We start from the raw sequence: 21,412 nt of genomic DNA, 5'->3' as shown, positions 1-21,412 counted from the left end.
TATATGTATGTGAATTACTTAGCAAATTTTAATGCACAATTACTTTTTATTTGCTGTATTTAACATATTGAAATAAAATACAGTGTGGCTTTTGCAAAAATTGTAAAGTATTTTATATTTTATGTTTTATTTTTTTCCCAAAAAGTTAAACTGAGCAAATACATAGTAGTTTTGCACTAAAGTTGTGCACCCTTTAGAGAATGTGTTAACTTATTTTCACTTACAAAAAATCACCAAAAAATGTCATTCGACCTGGGTGTTTGCTTAAGTCATTAGAAAATAAATAAATAAATAATAGATAAAGAAACTTAAATAAATAAACTTAAATAAATAAATAAACAAGCAAACAGAGCTGGTCTTCAGACAGCACTAGTGTTCACGAATAAGAGCTCAAATTACAGATGGAACTTTTAGCACACACTGTAGTTCTTGTTCTAGTCAGTTCTACAAGTCGCATAGACACGTCCCAGCCCAAGGGAAGCAGCCTGAACTCACTGACAAATTATTTTCTGATAAAAATATTCTTTTGCATCTGCATACCTCAGTGCTGCCAAACCCACTGAGAGAGCACAGACATACCAGAAATACAAGGCTATTTATACAGTGCATGAACGTCACCGTACAACATTTTCAGCTTGTCCCACAGTGATGTTTACTGTTCTAGTGAGGCAACACTTTTGAAACACATTTCCAAGTTTGGAGTAACAGAGATGATCCCTTAAAGAGGTTTACGGCTGCCAGATCAATAGAGAGTTGAAGGTAGTCTGAAAAGGAATGAAGAAAAAAAATGAGGAGGAGAGAAGATGAAGGTGTGCTTTGTGAGAAGTCTGGACAAGTGGTTAGTGTGCGTAAACCATATGAGACCAATATTAGGATATCTGCTAAAGGAGTGGACTTTAAGGAGTGGTCTTTCTCCTCAATGTCAGTTATTGCATTCTCCTCTTTAATAAGCCATGAAGTTAATTCCCAGTTGGAATTTGTTTTCTGCATCATTGAACTTGTAGCTGACAGCTGTTGAGCCTCTTATTATAAAGCCTAAAATAGTCCATTGTGACAAGCTCTCTGCAAACAACATCACCAAAAATAGAGATGAAAAGACAAGCTAAGCGATATTTTGTCTTACCTGACTGCACATGTTGGCACTAAACAATTTCTCTTTCATTTGTTGGCTCATGTTTTGCTATTTTGGCTGCTGAAGTATTTTAAACCTGTGTTTTAGGAACCTGTCAGAGTTCATAATGACAGATAATAAGACAGCCGCAAAGGAGAGCTGTGTTTTGTAACAGTCAGTTTTCACCAAGTGCCCCCAAGCAAGACTATTCATCGAGGAATTACAACAGATTAAAATGCGTACATTAAGAATCAACACATTAAGAGCATAATTTTGTAATGAAGAAACAATTAATGCAGATGGTTAAGAAAGTAATGGAAGAAGCAGTCCTCAGGCATGAGGCCCCAAATGTTTCTATCCAAAGCTGGGGCTGATTCAGTGATGAATAGAAGATGGAAAAAAAGAGCAAAAGAAGAGAAAGTGGGTACGATAGTGCCCTTCAGAGAGGCTCTAATGGAGCTTCTCAACGACTGCCAACAGACTCAGGACAGCAAGAACAAACAGTAAACACACACACATACACACAGACGCACACTGGACATATGGGATGGTTCTAATCGTCTGCCCAGTCATTTGCATTCGTCCATCCAGTCTGTCCAACGTGACCCCTCCCTCTCCCTACCCAAGCCGCATCCCCCTCTACTAGAACACCTGTTTGATTTCTCAGCGACAGATTAGCACTTTCCCTGACTGACGGAGAGAAACAGACAAAGGACTGTCATCCTCTTGCAGACATTCAGCACCACTTAAGCCCATCTCCACCATGGAGAAGCATTACTTAGATGGACTTAGTGGAGTTAGTAGACTTAGTCATTCAAACTGATCCAAGGCCAGTTAAGGAAAAAGAAATTGCATCAGAAATCAGTGCTGCAAGATCACCTGTCATTTGCATGTGCATAAAATATGTTACATTAACATCATTATTGCCAAAATAAGTCAAATGAAAAATATATTCATGTGGACATGATGCACATACTCAAACCAAGTAATTTCAATGCACCACTTTTTACAGTGAATCAGACATAAACTTAAGGGAAAAATAAAATAGAAGAGAATTGAATAAAGAAGGTGATGCAAATTTGGTCTGACAAGTGGGGACCACCCTTGAGAGGGTGTGGCCTACATAAAGAAATTTAAACATTAAAAATCTGAGAATTGATTATAAGTTGTTAATTTTTTTCATGAAATGTTTCTGAGGAGGCTACATGAACATAATCCACTTGCATTAGGAAAGAGAAAGTCAAAGGAAAGGAATTTCCAAAACTGGCGTTAAAAAAATGATTAAAAGATATAGAGAAAACGGGACTCCTAACAACTGTGCAAGGCCTGGTAGACTACCAAAACTGTCACCCTCAGAAAAACAGCAAAGCTTTCATCTTTGAGAGAGAGAAGAAAATCAAGCTCCACTCTTGATTCAGATCTGAAAAATCCACAGGTGTTTCTCTCCATCATTCTACTTTTTATTTGCTGTATTTAACATATTAAAAAATTACAGTGTGGCCTTTGCAAAAGTTGTGGAGTATTTTATATTTTATGTTTTATTTTTTTCCCAATAAGTTAAACTGAGCAAATACATAGGAGTTGTGCACTAAAGTTGAAAAAATCCACAGGTGTTTCTCTCTGTCCTTCTACTGTAAGAAGTCAATTCAACACCATGAGTCTGAAAGGATGTATAGCTGTCAAGAAACCATCACTGAGTAAACCATTTGCACTAAAACACCAAACCTGGACATCTGAGATGTGGACTAAGGTTTTATGGACTAATGAGTCTAAATTGTAATTGGGATTACTTGGATCGTGAGAAGCAGAAAACCAACCAACTCTAAGACATCCCTGCAGATTTCTTTGTAAAACAGTGATATCATTGGTATGAGAGATTTTTTAGAACAGTCATTCTCAGAAACGATATCAGTTCTATAACATATATACTTTTGTCAACAACCATCCCATGACCCCCCAAAATTCTGTTGAGTAATTTCAAGAAGTGAGAAGGACATGTCCCCCTCAACCCCCACCCCCCTCCAACCTTGTGCCAATGGAATTAGAAATAGAAAATTGATATATGAAATAAAGAAGAAGAAGAATGTACATCAATCTGAAGCACCTTTTTGTGATGCAAAGAACCCTTTAATCATGCAAAGGGTTTATTGAGTGTTTATTGTTCTGTATAGAACAATTTTCTTTACTAAAGAACCCTTGAAGAACCATGATTTTCAAGAGTGAATGTCAAGATTGTAACAATACAAGAACTGTTTTTGGTGCTATATAGAACCATTTTTTTTTCAAAAATGTTCCATATAGAACCATATACAACACATTCTCCATCAATCCAAAGAACAAATTCAACATGAAAAGAACGATTTAAACATGAAAAGGCTCTATATAGAATCCATATTTTAAACAGAACCATTCCTTTTACTAAAGAACCAACCTTTTTAAAGAGTGTACTAAAGGAGTGGAGAGTGCAGGTTTTTTGTTATTTGTTTTGCAAATAAAACAACAGAATGCAACAAATGTACATGACACAACAAGCTGAAACTTTATGAATCACAAAACGAAAGTTATGTATTACATCATAAAATCAAAACAAAAGTTTATCAGAAGTATTTGGTCAGGCACCCAATTCAAGTGGGTTTATAGTTGCTTCCCAAACACATAGAAATGAAAAGCTACAACCACTGAGCCCACCTCTATCCCTAACTTTATCCATCCCCACGTTTCATAAAAGTTGGCATTTGGGAGTTTTTACGAAATCCTTGCACCTCATTGTTTATAGCGGTTTCTCCCATAAGCCCATAAGCAGCACACATCAGTAGCTGAACTGTCTGAAAAGAATAGCATGTGTCACTTGGGGTTCGGTTGATCTCCTATAACCTCTAAGTTCCACATCACCACTTTAGCGTAAAGCTGCAGATTATTTGTGAGGAACATTATGACATACTTTTGCGCTGTTCTGAGTTTGAGTTTGTCACAGCCTCAGGGAACTTTACACAACAACTTCAGAATAACATTTTCATTCTCCTTCATGAGTTAAAGTGACCTGATTTTTTTTTTCCTTTCTCTCCGAGATGAAATGTTGTAAATCTTAATGAATATGCATGGCAGGGCTGAAAGTAAAAATGTTTAGCATATTCATGTTTATTCAAAGGTTCATTTTCCATTTGACTTCCTCTTCGAATGAATTTTTTACACAACAAGAAATTGAAACATTTTATGCACCATAATGTGAAATTTAAATACATTAATTAAATTACCATAGGTCTATGATACTCTACGTATCTTGGCCCCCACTAATCCTCTTGACTAATGTACACTGGCATTTCAACCAGGAAGAAAGCAGCTGGTGGAGCTTCTTGAGAGCACGCAGCCTCTTCTGTGTTGTTCAGTCTCTACAGTGGAGTATGATAAGTCGTATGCAAAAGTTTGACTGCCCTGGTCAGATTTCATGTTTTGCTGATGTTCTAAATGAAAATAAGTTAACACATCTTCTAATTTTCTGCAAATTTTAGTGCACAATGATTTTTTTTTGCAAAGTTTAACATACTGGCAACATAAAACCATACAATATAAAATGTGGCATAACGTTTGCAATTTTTAGCAAAAAGAATGCTGTAGGCTGATTTGCTGATTTGCTGGATGTATATAAATATGTTTATTTTTGTGACATCACAAAAACAAAGATGGTTCTTCAAGGGTTCTTTAGTAAAGAAAATGGTTCTATTTGGGACCATGAGTGGTTCTTTGCATGGTGAAATGGTTCTTCAGATTGATGGAGAAGGTTTTGTATAAAACAGGGTTCTGCTATTGTTACAACACCTATTAGTTTCATAATAGTTACTGAATAACATACAGTAGTTAAATCTTACAATTGATAACTGTATAATAAGCCTGCAGATTAATAGGTTCGGCTTGTAAACAATCTTACAAAATTACAGTACACAAGTATTGCAGTGTAGCGTGTTTACTTTCTAGTTGAGTATTCAGCGAGCTTCTGTCTCCTGCTTGTTTATGTGGTGATGCAGCTCCGCAGACAGGCTGAGTAACAGGTGTTTATAAATCTAGACCTCACAGGAAGCCTCGTCTCTGCCAGCTTCAGCGGGCCACTCAAGCAGAAAGCCAGCATGGTGGAAAATCGCTGTCTGGCGCTTCGCTACCTTCAAAGACCAGTCAGGATGTTCTCTTGTCACCAATAGCAACCATGAGGTACTTCTCTTCCCTCTTCCAGTGTTACTGTATAAATACTGTTAAAATACTGTAAATCTAAAATACACTGTAAATGCTCTGACAAATTATTATGCATAATGATGCTGTTATGAAAGTAATGTTTTGGAAGCTAAGGGCTCATAGGCTTTACTGTATAGCTGCCTTGACATATTTTACTAAAATCCATCACAAACTCCATTGTCTATAGGTACTTGTTCCAATTACACTCAGTCTAGGCTAAATTGGATCGGGCTGAGTGCATGACAGAATTACAGTACTGTGCAAAAGTAAAAGAGACAATCTTTCATATATATTTAAATTCAGGCAAAATGGCTACTGAATACAAGTTATTCATTGTTCACAGTCAGGAAAAAAAACAGAAAACATATATTACACATAAAATTCTAAACAAGACTGAACAACTAAAAATAACATGAGTTTTTCAGTATTTAATGTGTTCACATGCTTTCAGTTATGCAAAGGAAACTGCACCTCCAAAGTTCAGCCTTAGAATTTAGTTTCATTTTCTGCTACTCTGGGGTGGTCAGTCTATTTTTCTGATAACACAAACAGCATTTTTGTTTGATTTTCAAATTCCCTTTTCTCAGAAACAGCTTCTGGACAGTGCCTCTGAGAGAGGCCCATAGTGTTGAATTGTATTCTGACAGTGGAAGGATGGACAGAAACACCCGTGGATGCTTTCAGACCCAAAGCAGGAGTGGACTTTGATTTGTTCCTATCTCTCAAAGATGAAAGCTCTAAATACTGTTTATGTGGGGGTGACAGTTTTGGTGGTCTTCCAGGTCTTGGTTGTTAGGACTTCCATTTTTTCTATATTTTCTTTAGATTATTTTAACCTCAGTTTTGGAAACATTTCCATTGACTTTCTCCTTCTTTATGCAAGTGGATTGCCTTGTAAATGAAGGGTGGTCTTTGACTTTTGCACAGAAAACCATATTTTAATATACATAGGTTTGTATAGTATATATCAATATAGCTGTATACCACAGCCTACCCTAAAACAACCGGAGAGCTCCATATACTGTCAATGTGTGTGTGTGTGTGTGTGTGTGTGTGTGTGTGTGTATGTGTGTGTGTGTGTGTGTGTATATGTGTATGTGATGCTGTCTCTGAGAGAGAGCTTTTTGCTGCCAGCATTTTTCAGCTTTGTAACTATTGTGCATCATTTGGTTTGAAAGGGCTGCAGGCTACATTATTTATACAACCCACAGCACCAAAGAGACATCGCAGGCTTAACACGCAACCCCTCTCCCTCTCTCTCTCTCTCTCTCTCTCTCTCTCTCTCTCTCTCTCTCTCTCTCTCTTCCCTTGGAACCGGCTGTCTTTAACACTTTAACAAAAATCGCTTCATCAGTGTGGTCAGAGATAGAACATAATATCATTTAATCTGAGTAACTCAGCCCACAGAGGTACCCAGAACTCCTCTCTTATTTGCTGATCCTGAATCAATGATAAGGCAAGCTGCTCTGAGAAAACACAAAAACAGAGGTCGGCAATACAACAATTTAATTGTAATTGTCATAAATTATGTCATGATCAGGGACAAGTTACTGGCTGGGCCACTGGGGCCTTTGACTGCCAGGGCATTTGGGGATTCAGGGGGCTTCAGACCACATGGCTTGAGTGGGCTCAAACACTTGGGACAATCCACTGCAGATTGTATCAACACTATATTATAAACATTAGATGAATGAGTAGCTATTGAATACACAGAAATGACTAATACACGTAATAAATGAAGAAATCTTATCTGTTTTAAGGCCAGTTTTCAAATTTTAGTATTTACCTGTCCGCGTTAGTAAGTTTACTTCTGTTTTTGCATTATCACTTGGTTTGACTTGAAAGAAAATGAGAAGAAATGATACACAAAAACTGTTACGATGTAAACACAAACACAAACGTGAAATATTATTTAATCTTATATTTGGGTCTTTTGTTTTTTCTTTTGTGGATTGTTGGAGAGTGCAGGGGCCTCCAAAGACCCTTGTGCCAAGGGGCCTCGCAAGACCAGGATCGATCCCTTGTCACAATACACTTTTCTGAGTATATCTTGAGTATGGTCAGTACTTCTAGGACACTGAACAGTTGCATGTATCAAAGGAAAGAGATTAAGACCAAGTCTATAGAGCCTATAAACAACAACAACCAGTATAGAGTAATTGTAGTAACAAGTTTCTTATTAGGTGTTAGCTTTTTATGTCATATTTTCATAATTTATTCTATATGATTGTTTGATTTTTCCTCCAGCTTCTTCTTTTCATTCAAAAATCATTGTACTCATTCTATATTTAGTCTATCACAACTTGCAAAAGCAAATATTGTGCTTGCCTACCCTTAGTACCTCATAAATGTGGTATTAAGTATGTCCAGTAAGTACAGACACTGAAATAAATCCATTGTTAAAATGATGGTGAATGTGACCCTGAAGCAGGAAGGAAATGATGGAGGGGAAGGCAGGGGGTCTGGGTTGGCACCGGTCACATATGTTAATAAACACATCATATAGCTCGCTGACAGTAGAGGTGACTCCGCCCATGATATAAAACCCAAAAGGTGAAGCTACCTCTGAAAGTCACCATGGTGACGATGATGATGATGCACTGCATTCTGCTGGCTCTGATCCAAATGGACTCTCTCCATCCCGCCATTATTAAAAAGCACCCGGTGTCCTTTCCAGACGCCCGACTCTGAGAATAAATCAGAAAATATGGAAGAGACAAAGAGATGAAGGGATAGACAGAGAAGTAGAGGCTGGCCCCCTACTCCATGTCACCTTTTTGGGCTGAGTGGATTGATTTCCGGAAGAGTATTTTTTGTTGATATGCTCAATGTTTTCCACAAAACTCAGCAGATGAGCTCCTCCATTAATTTGACCTCTTATAAGCAGCACAATACTTACAAACTGAGTTGAGTTTATTTGGTTTGGCTCATTTTGAGTTTTTGTCACTTAATTTGGCTGTCCAGCAATAAATATGATGTACAGTCTCACAGTAAGAACCTTTATTGTTGGGTTTTACAGGGAAGACTGAGGTTATTCTCAATGGGTCTCTTGAGATTTCACCTGGACTTTTATAGTTTATAGTGTCCAGGGCCATGGGTTACACGAGAGGAGGCTTGTGTCAACCTTGGATGAAACATGGTTGTATTGCTTGGTTAAAGCCACAAACAGATTCACAATCTGTCATGCTGCATCTGGCACTCAGTAACATAAAGGAACAGATTTAAAAGCTCTGAAGGGTTGTTTTACGTATGCATTTTTGCAAACAGTGAAACAAAATCGCTACAAATTTAACTCACATTCGTGTGGCTGATGTAGGAAAATAAAGCATTTTGACAAAGAAGGAGCAGCACCAGGGAGCATACTGGAAAATGGTGTGCTTTTTATTTAGCAGCTTGCTCATTTTATAGTACTGTTGGAGTGCACTTGGTGGCTAGCCATAGAACTGGCCCACCCAGAAAACAGCAAGGGGGAGATAATTCCAGCTGAACACTCAATAAAACACTCCCAGTCTCACTGACTAGTTAAACAGACACACATACATCACCATGGTGCATAAAGTAAATGCTAACATGGGCTTAATTCAGCTAGATTATCGGTTGTAGACTATTACAGGGCTATGTACAGGCTTAAAGGGTACACAAGTGACCTGAACATACTAATTCACCACTCAACCACCACAGTATTTAACCTAGATGTATTATTGTTAGCATGATAATTTACATCACAATGCTTTTCTGATTATGTCATGGCTATCATCATTATTACTAAAAGATAGATTTAGACCAATAAGAGTTTCATATTTTATCCTTTTAATTTGACCAATTCATTGATTTTTCTTGTTTCTTCTTAAATATTGGATTTTTGCAAATGTTAAACAAACATATAATGTACGCTTGTTTTTTTCATGGCCTTTTTAAAATGTTTTACTGATGCATTTTGTTTGTTTCATCTTGTTCCCAAACTTTACACACACAAAAAAAAAACAAAATATATTGATACATATTGTATATTGTCTTCATGAATAATGATGTTAGTGGAAATATGTCATAAATGTGAAGTAAACAGGACTGGCTTCACAAATTCCTAATTGTTAGAAATCATTATTCACAAGCATGATTACTGAGAGTCATCTTACCCAGAATGATCTTACCAAGAACCGTGTTACACCATCTTACCCAGAACCACGACTGTATTCCAAGCAGTTGCATCACACCACTGAGTGTCTCCTTCCTTTCCCAGGGAGCGTTTGCATGTGCTCTGGCTTTCCCGCTTGACCTTTAAAGAAATTTGTGAAAATGTTCAATTCGTTGAAAGAGGACCTCGCTTCAGTGAATAAGTTGGCATGGCAAATCATTACTGCCGGCTTAAACTCTCTTCTGAGTTTTTTCAGTCAGTAACTAGGATTTGCTGGCCAGTAATCCATTGCTGTCTGTTCACATTCTGGCAAGATTAACCCACTTTCCCTCGTGCTTAGTTACCTAACATGCCTGTCATTATGTCATTAAAGAAAACAGTCCAACCAGCATGCAGTGAGGTATGACCCCAAACACAGTATCAAACCATGACTATTAGAGCTAGGCCTTCAGTTCTAACATTAAATGTCCAAACTAAAAAACACCTTCACAATAATGCTAATTTCTGCTAGCGCTCATAAGAGATTCTAGTGGTATGTGAGCACTGAGCAAATGCCAATACACGTGAACCTTTTTGTCTATTCTAGATTAAACATGGACATTTGAAACTTGGAAAAATACATTCTATGCTTTATATGAATCTCGCAACAGAAATCAGTTAAGTACATTTAACAGTTTTACAGTTACTCAATAAAGAGCTCTGGAACAGACTTGCCACTGTTTTCTATTTCTAACATCTGACAGAACCCCATTGGTAAGGCTACTACTTGTTTTCATAGTCAGTGACCCATCCAGGACTTCCAGTAGGCCTAGAGATGTTCTCACAAAACTGGTCCCACCCACTGTAAATCAAAACATGATTGGTTGATTCCACTGCCAGTTCCTAATTAGGTAAGAGTTAATGTGACACATCAGGCTTTCAGTGCAGCTCCTGAAGGCCTAACCAATGGGAAAGCTCATATGGTGTGCTTAAGCAGATACCACAGAGGAAAAACCCCTTTGTTTCCAAACAAAACTTAACAATGACGTAAGAGACATGACAATACTTTTCAATTGTAAATGTAAGTATAATGTTTCCATTAAATAATTAACAAAAATTACAGGCACGTGTTCTTAAGTTCCCAGGAATCACAAGGCCTTGTGGTTCCCCACAGCCTACATTAGTCTCTATTCTCCAAAAGCAAACCAAACAGCCCTGCTGGTGTTGACACTCAAATTGAGGTGAACTGGGAATGATAGCCATCTGTGTAGTGATGTAAGGTAACTTCAGAACCTTTTCATAATTCAGGTCACATACACACACACACACACACACACACACACACACACAGCCCACTAAATGTGCCTGAGCGAAGATGAACTCAATGAGAAAAGCACAGTGGTCAGCAGAAAGTGAATGGGCCTATGCTACGCTAATGCGCTTCGCTAACGCTAATGTTGCATTCTCCAGATGTGCCTGTCCTCAAGGTCGTCTCTACCTGCTAATAAAGCATGATTAGCATTCAGGCTGCCTCCGGCTAATGGCTAAGGAGAATCTTTCATGCTTGCTTTTTCTGAGAAACATGTTTGTACTAATTAGGGTGCACATTATGAAGGTACAGTGATGTGATTTCAGACTACTTAAAATGTTAGGCTTGCTATATGGTCCACATAGCATTAAGTAGGCTGTGTAGGTCAGCTAGCCTACTAGCTATTCACTGTTCTGCTCCATTCCTTTTCCACACACACAAAGCAGAATCTGTGGCCCTAAATTGTGGGCATTCACTCAGAAACTGCAGTAACAGCCTTCACCTCTCACCTCTGCAGTCTAGCACATAGCATACATTCACAATCAGGTATGAAATACAACCAGACAGCTGCTCACTTCCTCTGTTTCCTCATCATGCCTCTATTCTGTCTCTAATCCTTCACACTGGGAATGCTGTTAAGCACAACCATGAGCCTCAGGGTCTCTGCTGTTTATCTCACGTACACACACAAACACATAGGTACTCGAAAGGTAGCCTCCCCATGAACATTCGCAAACACAAACACAAAGCAGCAAGCTTCTGGCCACTTAAGGGACTAATTCTGGAATGAACTACTCCACCAGCATGACAGTAGCATGTTTTATTTAAGATGCCCAAGCCATAGCTCAGAGCAGACAGAAACGAGCTGTTCCTGGACCTCTTCTGCCTCCACACATTTCTAATCCCAGTCTTATTAACCCTGCATGCAGGCCAGAGGTTCACTTGGCCTCTTTACAAGCCCCTGCTCAGCTCGATAAGAAGTTACTGAATGAAACAGCCACATTCTTTCTCTTTCTCAGCTATTCTGTTTCCTTTTCTGTCTTTAACTGAATGTCCAGCATTTGAGGACATTCTAAAATGGCCCATATCCCACATTTTTCTTGTCCTTTATTTTTTTCTTTGTTTGTGTTTATGTACCACAACAATCATTTTACATGACCATTTTCTAACTTCTCTTTAGCTCTTAGAATAAAATAGATTATTTTTATTACTGTGCCTTTAGGATTGATATATGTAAATGATCTCTGTTCTGATTGGCAGTGCTGTATTGTGTCTCATTCAAAAAGCAGTCTGGGTTGAAACACTCCTTATAACATCAGCGTGAGTGGGTGGGGCTAAACTGCTGTAGGCTGAGCATTTGGATATATGTAAATGCATTATTTTTTGGGACATCACATACACAATTCATTCAAAATATATGGACTGGGGGATAAACGTTATGAAACTCTGACAATGTTTACATGCTACATCGAACTTTTTCATTTCAAAAAAGTGAGGAAAATTTGGTTACCCATGATACACTTTAAGCACTCAAGCTATTTCAAGAGTAAAAAAAGACCACATCCCATTTGGTAGAAGGTTTTGTGTGTTCTCACATGAAAATATCAAAGGAGAAACCTTTCTTGATTTTTTCGATGTGGGTATCATTGCCCTTCTGGCCAGTCATGCACATTCAGGTATAGATGTTTCAGTCTCTATAAAAACACCACAAATAATCTGGATAATCATTAAACAGATGAACTCCATGTAGACTTTGCAGTTGTTCAACAGAGTGCTGTTTCTCTGACGTTCTTGCTGAAAGCCCAACTGGAACAGTCTGGTCTCTGCACAACATAATGGAGTAATAATGAGCTCAATACAAAACCCTAACACAGTATCGCTCCCTCCCCTTCTGTGTCGCACCATAAGTGGTTCCCATATGTGGTACTGTAAACCTTCACAACATAAAGGTTCCCGGGGGAGCTGTGCTGACCTTTGCTGAACCTCTCCAGCACAATAGATGGGAGGAAATATTTACACACACCAAACTGAACTAACTACACTTTACAGGCAGAATCAAGAGCACCATGTTAAAGTGTTATTGATAAGTAACATTAACTTGGGCTGTTAAATCGGTAGTAACTGCAGTAAGTGCTATTTGTTGTAGCCTCATTTAGTGCAATTATGGTATACTTTACACCTATTTGTTCATATTTACTTACATGTTAGTTTTACTATATGTTTACAGATGTAGTAAATGATGCTGTGAAGTTTTCGTAAGTCAGTCAAATATACAATATCATACACACTGATTGTCAACCTCATTCACTGCCAGCTCAGTGTGTGCTCTGTGCACATACTCAATATCATCATTCTGAACCTCGTTGTCATTCGATTGTTCCACAGCCCAGACTGGGCCCAGACTTGTGGCCTATAATTTCATTTTATATGAAGATCGGTGAGTAGTTAGCAGAATCCATATTCCTCCCGACACTTTTCTCTCTTTCATTAAGCCACACTTAATTAATAAAAAAAGGGAAATTACATTTCTATTGACACTGAGCTGGACTGAGTGCATGGATCTGCATTAAAGGGTGGGGTGGGGGGGTGTTAGTGTTGTTGAGGTGTTGCTCAGAGCAGATGGGCCTCGCAGCAGCGTTTTTTGGGGGACCCCTCGCCCCTCGACAGGGCCGCTGGAGTCCCACACTAGCGGGCTGAGGGGAGCCAGGTGGCCACGGCCCCTCGGACCAGCTGGGAGAGTGATGGGCCATCTGACATTCAGGGAGAAAATGATACACTTTCCCCAACACACACTTTGCATGTCAATACCTCCACGGTACAATAAAACACAGAGAGAGAGAGGGAGGCCAATCAAGGAATAGAGCTAATTATCGTGGCAGTCTGCTCTTTTTTCTGTTTTTTTTTTTGTGCACTCGAGAGCACAGTGCCAAGAGGATAATGAGATAACAGACCCAAAATGTACACGAACAATGCCTGCAGTAAAATGCTATAGAGCAAATGGGGCATGTATACTGTCACCAAAGAAGAACAGCAGTTGAGCTTTGTTTGGGGAAAAAAAAACAAGTTTGTATACAGTGCTGTGCCATTAAATACGAGTTATTCATTATTTTTTAGCATTTTGAGAAACTTGCTTTCAGTTTCTGAAAGACATCTGCAGGGATATTTTCCCACACATTCAAAGTTAAATCTTTCTGCATCTCAGGATCCACGTAATCCCAAATATAGATTTAGACTCGTCAGTCCATAAAACCTTACTCCACATCCCAGATGCCGTTTCTGTGTTCAAGTGCAGATGTTCTTCTTTTTTGTCTATTTCCTTTTCTCAGTAATATCTTCTTGACAGCTACACATCCTTTCAGACCCATAGCACTGCGTTGTCTTCTCACACTGGAAAGATGGACAGAAACACCTGTGGATGTTTTCAGATCTGAAGTAAGAGTGGAGCTTGATTTTCTGTTCTCTCTCAAAGATGAAAGCTTTAAGTGCTGTTTATCTGATGGGGACAGTTAATCAGATGGTAACCAGGTCTTGCACGGTTGTTAGGAGTCCCATTTTCTCTGTATATTTTAATCATTTTTTGAACTCCAGTTTTGGAAACTTTTCAGACCTCATGAAAAATAAATAACTTTAACTCTGCACAATATCCCTTGACGCAGCATGTGTACTTTTTTCAGTTGTCAAATAAAATAAAATGTTTATTAATAGAGAGTTTGACTGGTGTCAGTTTGTGATGTAGTGTGATTGAGTATGTTGAGATTGAGTATGTTGAGATTGAGTATGTTGAGATTGAGGGGGGGGCGGACAGACACTCTTTTAGCTCGTTAGCCACGATGCAGCAGTGATTGTGGAAAAAGCTCAGTGCCTCCTGGGATCCAGCCTACAGTGAGAAAGAGGCATCTGCATGACCTTTTCACCTTTAAGATTACTGTGGGTCGGGGGTAATTGAGGCATCTCTTCTTTTTTCTCTCTTTTTAAACTCCACGTTAGGGTCAGCCAGGCGTTCCCGAGTGACCAAGAGCCAGGGTCAGCAGCTGACATCCTCTCTCTCTGCCTCTCTCTCTCTCTCCCTCATCTCTCTTGCATGGACCCCCTCCCACCTGTTATTTGAGAACACAATGGGTATGGATGAAAACACACGAAGGATCTGAAAATGACTCATTCACAAAGATCGCTGCTCTTGAATTGGTGTCAGCTATATTATTATGGGTTACTTGCGGCTTGTCAGGTTTTTGTTTGTTTGTCTGTTTTGTTTTGTTTTTTAGCAACACTTCAGTCCTATCAAGCATATTACCAGTAGTTTTTGTTGTAATATCTTATACATGCTGTCATAATTTCACTGCTGTCCAACATTCTATTTAACCCTTTTATACTGTTAAGTAACTGACATCATGGCATAATCATTCAGTTGTGCAAATGTCAGCATAACGTGTTTCATCTTAGATGAAGTTCACACAATATATAGCCTTTTCTGTTATTCTGTAAGTGCCATTAGGACATCATCACTCTTCAGGAACCTCTTTCTAACAGTTCTAGATAAACTAGACAGCACATTTTTTTTTGGAAAAGCACACATCTCCATCAAAATGTATTTTATCAACATAAAACAATTCATTGTGAGAAACTGAGGGAGATTTTTCTCAAATTTTGATCATAAAAAAATGTCAAAAATAAAAATATATTTATCTCAGCATATTTAGTCAGTTTGCATCCACTTGTGTAAACTAGCAATTTGAAGGCTTAGGCTTTTACAGGTTTATTCCCAACCTTACTCTGCAGGAAATTACAGAAGGATATTCTAGTAGACTGCTCATAGCTGAATTTATGATATATTTTGTAGTACAAAACAACTGTTTTATAATAACAGTGCATGATGATTTCTTTTTTTAAAAAATATCATTTCAGTAATCAGCTCTAGAAAATCTCTTCTGTTGTGCCTTCATGTTTTAATTCTGACATCCAAAAGCCAAATCTTTTCATTTTTGTTTTTTTTTATTTGCAAATGTATGCACCTCATTTGCATATCTAAAATGTATTTTTATGCAAAAAAATCAATACATAAAATACTTGTAAGAAGCAATCAGCTGGCAAAGATTCATTCAGATCTAACTGTTTTGTAGTGTTTTGCCTTAATGCAAAAGCACACTGACCAACAAACACAAAAGCTATGATGAGGTTGGATTGTCTGTTCTGGTCATTCTAAAGACATTCAAATTTGGGTGTTTGTTGCAGAATGTTTGGTCGGCGTGTTCTGGCCTTTACAGTTCCCTTTCCTCTCCTTCCACCCCCACTTGCCCTGAGTCAGTGGGGCCTCACGTCTTTGTCCATGTGGCTGGACTCAGCAGAGCAGAGGGGAAGGCGATGGAGAGCAGCTGCTGACTGGACACCTAAGAACAGTTCCCATCGAGGCCCGTCAGCAGGAACAGCAGTGATTGCTGTGGCATGCTAATGCCTAAAGCAGGGCAGTGAGAGATGGGGCCTGGGGGTGGACTAAGGAGAGGACCCTCAGCTACATGCACACATGCATGCACAAAAAATGGTATTCTGAATGGTTTAGGTTTGGCATTCAGATATTTGTGCTCATATTGACCTCGTTCACTGAAGCAGACTGTCCCCTCCACAGGCTGAAATTCCATTCACTGTCTCAGTGGTACTTCCTAGCATGCTAAAAGACACAAACCCAGCTAGGCCAAAACTGCATCCAGCTTGTCACGGCCTCACAGGCCATAAGACACTTGTAGAGTGCTTCTATAGACACTTCAGCTGGAAAACACTAGTTTTATATCACAGCCTTTGTACAGGTTTGTTAACAAGAATCTAACGTTGTGCAAAGTCTTCCACAGAAAGGTGATTTTTAGTTTTTATATATATTTTTATTTTTTAACAATTTAATAAAGTATTTAATAAATTAAATACTTGTCTGTAAATGTCATCTAGAAGCTGCCCCTGTAAAATAGCACAGTGCTCTAAGTATTAGACAGACCAAGTCTGTAATATGCCTACTTGTAAGATCAACAATACATGGAGAATTAAGTGATTATCTGTCGCCATCTAGTGGTAGTGTTTGTTCATTTGTTTAATAAATTCAGGGTCACCGCCGATGCAAAGGACTTACAATGCAGAATCAATGATTAAGTATAAGTGTTCATACTATCACATTCGTACTGAAGTGTTCAAAATAAATTACAGAGCTTCGAAATCATGTTAATCATTACTGCACTCTAAATATTATGATGCTCTAAATTGTAATGTCTGTAACAGAAGAGTGCTAATTGATCATGGACTCAGAATTGTGAAATGTGATAACATTACAATAAACAGACATAAGTGCAAAATAGTAATTATAAAAATGTAATTCTGGAATTTAAAAAAAAACAAAACAAAAAAAAACACATTAACAATAAAGCCCCCACAATGTAGTGCATTGCTAAATAAGAAATTCAGCAAGAGAAATCCAGAGAAAATCCAAAAACTTAGTATCATTCTGTTATTTACTGTCAAAATAACATTTTTCATTATGCTAACTTCAGTGTAGTGCAATTCAATTTCAGTACAATTCAGTATAGTCACACCAGCAGCCACTTTCATAAAACACTAAGTATTTTTACTTAAGTTAACTGCTTAAAAAGGTACATTTAAAAGCTACACATTTAAATTTAAATTTTGTAATTGTCAAAAAAACTTGTGCTTAAATGTGCTTAAAATAAACATCAGGTCTAAAACTTACAATTACATATTTTTTCACGTTCCATTTAAACATTTCCTTGGAAAGATTTTACGCAGCTCACTTAAGGTAAAGGGAAAACTTAAAGGGGAATTCCTTTTTTTGTTTTGGTTTTTTTTCCTGCACAGTTAAATGGTTAGGATACAAACCAAGTCATTCAGAGCAGTGTGATGTAAAACCTCCTTTCACAGTGTTCACAGTGATTGTGATATGAACCAGATGGCTCTAGAGCTCAATGTCTCTACAAACTCCCTCACAGAAAGTTATAACATGAAATGGTTATGAATGCACTGCCAGATGCCCGAGACATTGTTTTACAAGACTTTTGACAAGACTTTGGCCTAAAACATAGTTTTGAAAAATCCATTCATGGTGGAAAAGACAAAAAAAAGCAAAATACAACTTAAAGAAAGCTAATTTTCCAGATTTATCACTATTTTACCATTATCAACACAACATATAAAACTCAGAAGGCACATTTAGGCTCACTTGTCATACTGACTAAAAATATAATGGCTGTTTTTGTTATACACATCGCAACCCCTGGTTCCTATCACCACTGTAAAGAAATCTGAGACTGTGAGTTTCTCTACAAGGAGCCATTTTACATAAAATTTTGAAAAATTGTGGAATTCCCCTTTAAGGCTAAAATGTACTTGTTTTATCCAAGTGACTGCTAGTTCTACAAACATGTTTTTCATTTACACGGCAGCAAAAAGCAACATGTAGCCTACTGTCTAGTTGGGGATCAGCATACGTTATTCGAATGAATCTTAACATGATTCATAACTAGAGATGTGCTGATTTAGGGTTATTGGCTAAAACTTACTTTTTGTTTTCTAGACTGCATGTTTGCTTCAGCTGAGCTGAAATTTTAAAATTTGGATGTAGTATCAGAAGTCATTCTTTCACAACTGAGAACCTTGATGGAGATTCAAACTTCATGATCAGAAATGCTGGAAAGTCCATACATGTCCATACATGAATTTTGGATTCATGGCAAAGACATATGTTTTAATGCCAATACGGTAAAACAGGAGTGTACAAAGTGAAGTACTAGATTAGCATTGATCATTCATCGGCTGTACTTGTCCTTACCACATGGTGGCACTGTTCCTGACACCACATGAGTTGATCATAATGGGCACTTGGTGTTGCAGATATCCCCTGACTGAAACAGATGATAAATGTTGACCAGAGGAAACATTATGAGGGAGCCCACCAGCGAGCCAAGCTGCACTGCAGCTCCACACCACACGAGGGCATTGTGGCTCTGGTCCCTTAGAATGACACCCACCATCACCTTCACATACGACAGCAGACCGGTGAAGAAAACCCATGACAGCACCTAAGAGAGATGCAAGACATGTGCTTGGGTGATGCAGTGCTCACACACTACAATGTACAACGTTAACAGCAAAGAGCACTTTTTTAAGGCAGCAACAAAATGTATTTAGACCTCCCACTCAAATCATGCACAACTGACTAACCATGAACAGTCAGCCATCCCATATTTAGTTGTGAACGAGATCACCGCTACAGTGCAGCACTACTATGTTAAATTCCAGATTTTTGGGTTGGCTGTATCTTGATAGAGCTGTCTTAATAAAAAGTAAACCTACACAATGAGAATGGATTGATTTCTCACAAGATATTGTGAAGGTAATCCCTAAATAAGTTAGGACCAACAACACCCAGTGACTTACGATTATAGCTTCTCCAACTGGTGAACCTTGCAGTAATGGACAGGGACTCATGGCTGCCATGGCCATGTTGTACCCACCAAAGCCAGTACCCAGCAGGCACAGAATACCTAAGAACACCAGTGAGCTAAAAAAGAAAATCACATACATACATCATAGCAAATAGCTTTGTGTCAGTCAAATCCTTATCAGTTAAACGTAAGGGATTCCTACAGATGCTACACCGCAAAAAATACATCTAAATCTAGTCAATATATCATCACTGTCATTCAGAAACCTTGTATCTCCATTTTTGTTGCTTTTACTTTTTTGCATAATTTGAAAACTCTTACCCTTTACATCAGTGGTCTCCAACTCTGGTCCTGGAGATCTACCTTCCTGCAGGGCCTAGTTCCAACCACAATTTGCCACACCTGCTCCAGCTAATCAATCTCTTTCCAAGTCCCTGATTGGCTGGATCAGATGCAGTAGAGTTAAGTAATGGGTGGGGCAGCTTACTGGATAGAGGTTGGAACTAAACTCAGCAGGAAGGTAGCTCTCCAGGACCAGGGCTGGAGACCACTGCTTTACATTGTGTTAAGGTGTCATGATGAATGGACCAATAGAAATCTCTTTATGTTAACCTCCGTTATAAGTTGATGATGTTTTTTATTTGTCTTGTAAAGTTACCATTTTGGAAATAAGACATTTTGTTCTGACAGTGACAACACTTGCCAAGATATTTTCTAAACTGTAACTGGAATGTTTTTGTAATGTGTTTATGGTATACCGTTTGGGAGCGAACATGGCGATAATACAGGCCAAAGGGTTGGCAACTGATGCCAGAGCAGCTGACAGATGATAAGCCATATTTCCATAGGGCATGCAGGAGTATGTCTGCACTGATGGCAGCAGACCATTGGTTGCACCATTCACCCACACCACCATTAAGTAGATGAACGCCAGCTCGCAACGAGAGTAGAATGGCTTCACCACCAGTGGTCTAGACTGGTCTTTCAAGTCATCCTCTTGAGTCTTTGTCTTTGGATTTGGATTGCTCACTGCAGGGTTATCCAGACCCCCAGAGACTGAATCTACAGTGCCTGATTTGGGCACCAGACATTCAGTGGAAAGTTCATAGGTTCGGGGAACCCGGTTTAGCATTGCGAAAGCAACAAGGCTCACTACCATCATGACTACCAGAAAGGAGAAGAAGACTTCAGTGGAGAAGTTGGGAGGGAGATACTGAGTCTCCACTGCAAAGCTTTCATCCCCAGGCTGTGAGAGGTTACCCGATGTTTGAGAGACGTTGACACATTTGAACATCCCAGCCCCTTGTCCCAGAGCTACTAGCCCAGGCACAAAGCCACTCAGTCCTTCACCAATGAAGTAGGTGGTGATATATTTGGCAGGGAGCTGCATCATAAAGGGCAGGAAAGTGACGGAGGACGTGCAGTCCACCAGGGCGAGGAAGAACGTGAGGACGAAGAAGGCTGTGCTTCTCGGTGCCCCGAGGAACACAGTGGTGTTCCTCCAAAACACTGTCAGGAGGATGCATGCCACCACACCGATGGTCAGCACAACACAGATCGCCACATTCTCACGCAGTCGGCCTGGGCACAGCTTGTGAGCGATGGTCACCAGGAGGGGGCCGAGATTGGCCAGCTGAATTATGACTGTAAGGTAGGAGGGCAAGTCCCACGCTTCTGGCAGAACGTTTACAATTAGTGGTAACTCCACCCACAGTCCATTAATGGCCACCCAGGATCCCAGGCCGAAAGCACAGGCCAGTAGATGGATATACAAAGACATGGTGGATAACAGAGTCCAGTCCTAGTCAGACAGCAATGAGGTTTCAAGAATATCTGACCAATCCAGCGTAGAAGATCACTGTTTTGCCTCTGTCGTCCTTCCGTCCACCCTAGAGAAAGAACAGGGAAATAAATAATAAGAGCAACTCCTGGAGGATTTCGGCAAGAATAGAAACAATTGAAGAAGGAGAAAAAAGGATCCCTATGGACGCTGCGCAGATGCTTATGCTGCTGTTAATGCAGAGCAAGCTGAAGTAGAAACTGCTAAGCTTAGTGAAAAGAAAGAGATAGATGACTTCTATAATTAGAACAAGAAAGGCAGAGCTGGAGTTACTCTCAGCAGGTGTTATCTGCATGCAAGCTTATCTGTTTTTTGTAAGTTTACTAATGGTGAAACAGCCATAAAAAAGAACGTATGCAATAAAAGAGCCCTAGCAAAA

At 39.0% G+C, this 21,412-nt stretch overlaps 1 protein-coding gene across 3 annotated transcripts; it reads right to left on the bottom strand.

The window, feature by feature from the left end:
- Window positions 1-9,544: 9,544 nt before the first annotated feature.
- slc52a3 (solute carrier family 52 member 3) lies at window positions 9,545-20,973 on the bottom strand. 3 transcript variants are annotated; one of them, XR_005007642.1, is made up of 5 exons: window positions 19,952-20,973; window positions 19,186-19,309; window positions 18,578-18,827; window positions 14,673-14,855; window positions 9,545-9,611 (listed from the first exon to the last, which is right to left on the bottom strand). XR_005007642.1 is itself a non-coding variant. In XM_036578750.1 (4 exons), exons 1-3 carry the CDS (start codon window positions 20,971-20,973, stop codon window positions 18,615-18,617), a joined length of 1,359 nt encoding a protein of 452 aa, XP_036434643.1. In that variant the 3' UTR covers window positions 14,327-14,855; window positions 18,578-18,614. The 3 variants fall into 3 exon arrangements, 2 of the variants coding, with proteins under 2 accessions (XP_036434643.1, XP_036434642.1); XM_036578750.1 differs by lacking the exon at window positions 9,545-9,611 and having other exon boundaries at window positions 14,327-14,855; XM_036578749.1 differs by lacking the exons at window positions 9,545-9,611; window positions 14,673-14,855 and having other exon boundaries at window positions 16,698-18,827.
- Window positions 20,974-21,412: the final 439 nt, after the last annotated feature.

This window comes from Colossoma macropomum, unplaced genomic scaffold (assembly GCF_904425465.1).
Source record: "Colossoma macropomum unplaced genomic scaffold, Colossoma_macropomum, whole genome shotgun sequence".
NCBI classification, from domain to species: Eukaryota; Metazoa; Chordata; class Actinopteri; order Characiformes; family Serrasalmidae; genus Colossoma; species Colossoma macropomum.
Note: the sequence above shows the minus strand (reverse complement) of the source record. Positions and strands in the feature narration are given on the sequence as shown.

Coding starts and splice junctions, on each gene's coding strand:
- slc52a3 (XM_036578750.1), bottom strand. CDS start 20,973: ATGTCTTTGTATATCCATCTACTGGCCTGTGCTTTCGGCCTGGGATCC. Junction 19,310..19,951: donor GCCATGTTCGCTCCCAAACG/GTATACCATAAA, acceptor TTTCTTTTTTAG/CTCACTGGTGTTCTTAGGTA. Junction 18,828..19,185: donor CAGTTGGAGAAGCTATAATC/GTAAGTCACTGG, acceptor CATCTCTCTTAG/GTGCTGTCATGGGTTTTCTT.